General features: G+C 29.1%; 1 protein-coding gene across 1 annotated transcript; it reads left to right on the plus strand.

Annotated features, from left to right (window-relative positions):
• The first annotated feature begins 1,548 nt into the window (after positions 1–1,548).
• Rac2 lies at positions 1,549–3,022 on the plus strand. The gene has a single exon (XM_065504668.1). The coding sequence runs from the start codon at positions 1,809–1,811 to the stop codon at positions 2,385–2,387; it is 579 nt and encodes a 192-aa protein (XP_065360740.1). The 5' UTR covers positions 1,549–1,808; the 3' UTR covers positions 2,388–3,022.
• The last annotated feature ends 417 nt before the right edge of the window (positions 3,023–3,439 follow it).

Raw genomic sequence — 3,439 nt, forward strand, 5'->3', positions numbered from 1 at the left:
ATCATAAATTATGTGGAGAAAAGTTTAAAAAAATTCACAATTTTACAAAAAAAAAAAATTTTTAAAAAAACTTCACCACAGAATTTTAAATTAAGACCATATTTGTACTGCTGGAACTACAATACATCAAAATTGTGTAGTGGTTTAAAAAGCCTCTAAAATTTTTTCGATTTTGTTGCCCTGTGTAATAAATAGAAGTGTTCAAAAGAAAGTCCATTGTGGGAACTTTTTCATTTGTTCAACACTTTACTTGTACTGTGACATTTCAATATAAACTAAAGTTGGTAATGTAACAAAATAGATTGATCTTGACAGACCTGCCCACATGGCAAATGGTCCCCCTTTTACCCTACTTTACAGTGCACATTTTTGATATTTCGGAATACAATAACTTTTGTATTTTTAGAGAACCAGAAAGAAAAGTATGTGACCTCATAATTATGGCGGGCACCTTATTTCAAAAACCTTTACAGCAACATATTTCACGAATTAGAAATTTAGATCGACAATAGGCCCATACAGAAAACTAAATTTAACCAGCTTTTTTCAAATAAAATACTTTTAAAATTTTTTAAATGGTAAATAGATTCGTTTGATTTATTTTATTATTTTATCCCAAAAGAATTTATTTCTCATCCATTCCATCTGCTTAACAAATTTAAACATTTGGTAAACAAAAATGATCTAATTTAAACAAAAAAATCTATCATGCTATAATTTTTATTAAAATAGATACATACACACAAATACAATTAACCTAAAACTAGTAACACAGATACAGATGGCGGTGATGATGGTGGTCGACTATAACCAAAATTGGGAAAAATCGCACTGAAATAAACAAGGTCGTTGGCGAGTACAGATGTTTGGAGAGGTAGAGAGAAAGAAAAATCATTAAACGTCATCAATATGTATGTGTAAAAAACAAAAACAAAAGCAACAACTATAAAATGTTTATAAAAACAACATGAGTCATGAACAAATCTTTTTTTATTTTCTCACACTTTAACTACAAAAATTGAGATATATAATTCAATTAAAAGAATTAAAAGAGTAACTATAGTATAAAGAAGGGGGAATAGAGGAAGAGCGAGTGAGAGAATGAAAATAAAAACAAAACTAATAAAAACTTTCATTGTTTATTTACACACACCTAAATTTGTGTAGAGTCATTATATTTTAGAGCTCACTGTACTTGTGTTGGCCACTGCCAGAAGATCATGTTTAGATAGAGACAGCTATAGGGTATTTTTAATTTACTTGCTGTAAATTAAACACTAGAGAGAAAGTGATGATTGTAGGGGGTGCAAGATTAGAGTGAGTGATACAAGTGTATTTTCAAATTCAAATAAAGTATCTATGAGATTGTTGTTATGTGTGGGTATTTTCTTTGTGTGTTGCTTTCAACATTACTCAAATGCTTACTTAGTTAATGCAGTGATTTCAAAGTGTTTGGGTGTGTTTGCTATAATTTAAGTTAAACGTTAATATTAAAACAAAAAAAAATTTAACCAATTCAATTGAGTATCTATTGGATACCACCACGAAGTTCATAATTAAATTAAACACAAAGAACATTCATAAACTTAAAGAAAAAAGTGAACAAGTAACTAATATAAATAAAATTATTGAGCAACAACAAATATATTTCAATAAATTATTAATAAACAAATATTTTGCAAATAACAACGATTGTGTAATCATAAGGCAGTTGGATTGCAAAACATATTTATGCATAAATTAAATTAATATTTAATAAAAGATATTAAAAACCACAAGTCACAGACAACAATACAAATCTTTAAACAATGCAAGCCATTAAATGTGTAGTAGTGGGTGATGGTGCTGTGGGTAAGACCTGTCTGTTGATCAGTTACACCACCAATGCATTTCCCGGCGAATACATACCCACCGTATTCGACAACTACTCGGCCAATGTTATGGTCGATGCCAAGCCCATTAATTTGGGCCTCTGGGATACAGCCGGTCAAGAAGATTACGATCGTTTACGCCCTCTCTCCTATCCCCAAACCGATGTATTTCTCATCTGTTTCTCTTTGGTGAATCCAGCCTCATTCGAGAATGTACGCGCCAAATGGTATCCCGAGGTACGTCACCACTGCCCCCAAGTACCCATTATCTTAGTGGGCACTAAATTGGATTTACGTGACGACAAGGCCACCATTGAGAAGCTAAAGGAAAAGAAACTCACTCCCATTACCTATCCCCAGGGTTTGGCTATGGCCAAGGAAATCGGAGCAGTGAAATATTTGGAATGTTCGGCCTTGACACAAAAAGGTTTAAAAACAGTATTCGATGAAGCCATACGATCGGTGCTCTGTCCAGTCATGCGTATGCCCAGGAGACGCAAATGTAAGATATTGTAAATGCATTTAACAGCAGCAGCAGCAACAACAACGTTGGCTATTTTTTTCGTAGAGCAGGAACTCTGGAGAGAATCTATTGCAATCAATTAAGAAGATTTTAAGAATTTAACACAACGACACAACATCAATTAACCTCCAAGGGAGGAAATTTCTTCATAAAATGAAGCAACAACAAAAACAAATTGACCGATAAGAACAAAAACACAAGTTGAAAACTGAAAACTTTAAGTCAAAAGCAACGAAATTGTTAAACAAACAAAAAAATAATTAACTAATAATAAAAATTAAAGTTTTCCATTTTATATTTTATGCATAAAAACAAAACTACTAGATAAATAGTACATAGAGTGATGACAATATCAGTTTAATATATAAATTATTTAATTTTTCACTTTAGTTTTTTTTTTCATATAAGGGTTTAAACATTTTTATTTCTTCTTTATATTATTATTCTTTATATTTTTTTTATTATTTTTGATTTTCAGTTGTGATCTTTTTTATCTTTATATATATGTATGTATTTTTGTAATACGTATGTATTGTATGTCTGTATGTATTTTGTATATTATATATATTGTATTTATGTAAAATTAAGTAGAAAAAAAAAATAATAAAAAAAGCAAAAAATCATTTAATTTTTTTTCTGTTTTAATTTTGTTTTTGTTTATTTGTCTCGATGTGGGGGCATAAACAGAAAAACACAACAAAAGTATGACATAAACTGTTAAAAAAAAATACAATAATAAAACAAAATAACAAAATTAAATAAATAAATTTAATACTGGAATCAGCTACAATATTTATGGAGTCTGAGTGTATGTGTATATATAGAAAGATCAATTAAATACTTGACATTCTACGTAATAGTAACAAACAAATGTTAAAAAAAATATATAGCTCAACATTTAATTAAATTTATATACAATGGGAAAATTATATACATATATACCCATTGTGTATTATTGTAAGTTTTCAGAAAAAGTTTACAAGATTTTTAAATATAGCAAATTAAGCCGTTTGAACTTAATTTTGTGTAGAGCTTTGTATTTTTT

Source organism: Calliphora vicina, chromosome 3 (genome assembly GCF_958450345.1).
Source record: "Calliphora vicina chromosome 3, idCalVici1.1, whole genome shotgun sequence".
NCBI lineage: Eukaryota > Metazoa > Arthropoda > Insecta > Diptera > Calliphoridae > Calliphora > Calliphora vicina.

What these genes read in the sequence shown, in the direction of transcription:
- Rac2 (XM_065504668.1), top strand. Translation starts at nt 1,809, where the DNA reads ATGCAAGCCATTAAATGTGTAGTAGTGGGTGATGGTGCTGTGGGTAAG.